General features: G+C 40.3%; 1 protein-coding gene across 1 annotated transcript in view; it reads right to left on the minus strand.

Moving 5' to 3' along the window:
- The window catches only part of ZNF488 (zinc finger protein 488), an 8,070-nt gene extending 7,161 nt beyond the window's left edge, over positions 1 to 909 (minus strand). Inside the window, exon 1 of the mRNA XM_009320330.1 lies at positions 690 to 909. Coding sequence (XP_009318605.1) covers positions 690 to 908 — 219 coding nt within the window. The 5' untranslated portion in view covers position 909. The remainder of the gene's footprint in view (positions 1 to 689) is intronic.
- Between the last annotated feature and the right edge of the window lie 787 nt (positions 910 to 1,696).

Here is a 1,696-nt window from a genome sequence, read left to right on the forward strand (position 1 = left end):
ATTCCTTTTGTTTCACAGATGTATCTCTGTGGCTTCTCTGCAGTGATTGAAAAGTGCAGCTGTAACACAGACAGACATACCTAAGGTAACTTTAGGAGGTCCATGTACTAATAGCAATAAGTTGTGGCTGCCTGAAGATTGTGTGGACTAGTTGCCTGACTGATATCTTCTACAGTTCATACAGCCTGTGCAGAGATCACTGCCATTGTGATTTCACTTTATGGATAACTGAGCAAACTGGGTTAATGCTTGCTCAGATCCATCAATGAATGCTGCGAATGTACCACCTGCATGAATCAGTGCAATGCCACAGTCTTCCCTCTCTGCTCTCACAGGGCTGTCACACCTCCTGAGAAGCCTCCATTGTCCTTTGTAAGGACAAAACCTGAGCGTGAAGTTTCTAAACTATTTGTCCCTCTGTCCTCCTATTCCCGGTCAGTGCTGAAGCAGGTCATCTATCATCAGCATGGAAGTGGGACTTTGTATTCTTCCTGCAAAGGAAACAGTTTTCACTAAGGTCCCTCCAGTTTACAGCTCATAAATCAGAAATGCACTGGCTACTTCTCCCCTTTGAAGGAGCTGTTAGTTGTGCTGAACAAAACAAAAACCTACCCCTTGGCAAAGTCACCTTCTCAGGGACAGTGTAACCCTTTTTGATATGACTAACATTAAATGCTGATTTCTCCTACCTTAAATACATAATGGATGTTCCGTCTATCAGAACACTTGAGAGCAATAAAAGCTACAGTGTCCAGCAGGGTGTTCTGGAGCATGCACGGTCCAAAAACAACTTCTTCGGGAATGTCTTGTGTGGTATGAACAGTAGCCAATATGTCCGGAAAATGGTGATGCAGCAGTTTGTTGTCACTTGTCCAAAGGAATTTAGGCAAAGATGTAAGTTCCATCATAACCCTGTAAAGTATACAAGAAATCGCATTTGGAATAGAGATGGAAATGAAAAGGGGCATCACTACTTACAATATAAAGACTTCTAGGAGCTGTAGGTGAATTGTAAGAGCATGCCAGGACATTGTCAGTTATGGAGTTTACAGCTTTATTAACACCTAGTTCAGAAAGAAGAAAATGACTTTGCACTAAACCAAAATCTTAGGTTCATAAACAAGTGAGTTACTCTTTTCTGGAATAGACAGACACTCCAAACGTTCAACTCCTGCTACAGTGCTACTCTCTACAGCCAGGAATAAGAAGCTTTGGGAACAGTAAGCAAAATTTTCAGTGAGTGGAACTCAGCTTATTCTTGTTCAGCATATTCTCAGATACCCTTCTAATTTATTAGTAGTAGTTTGTAAAAGTGTGAAGAAAGGTAGAGAAGGAGAACAGCAAAAAAAAAAATCAAGCACTTTTTGAAATGCATTTTGAAAAATCCGTGCTTTTTGATTTGGAAGTGCAACATCAGTCTAGTTTCTGGTTAAGCCAGTACAAAACCAGGAATAACCTGAGTCCTGAGTTTATCCAACCTGAATGCACAAAATCTGTGGAGACTGGCAGAAAGATTGTTTTCATCCCATCTCAATATATATGAGAGATCTTACTTAGCTGCTGCTTAGATTATGACTCTTTGTATGGTGATACTCTTAGCATAATGTAAGTAGAGATTGCTGTCTTTAGAGGATGAATTTTCCTGCCCTGAATGCAGAATATTACTTTTTTCAGATCAGAGGCGATTTTTGCAATA

The sequence above is a fragment of the Pygoscelis adeliae genome, unplaced genomic scaffold (genome assembly GCF_000699105.1).
Source record: "Pygoscelis adeliae isolate BGI_AS28 unplaced genomic scaffold, ASM69910v1 Scaffold190, whole genome shotgun sequence".
NCBI lineage: Eukaryota > Metazoa > Chordata > Aves > Sphenisciformes > Spheniscidae > Pygoscelis > Pygoscelis adeliae.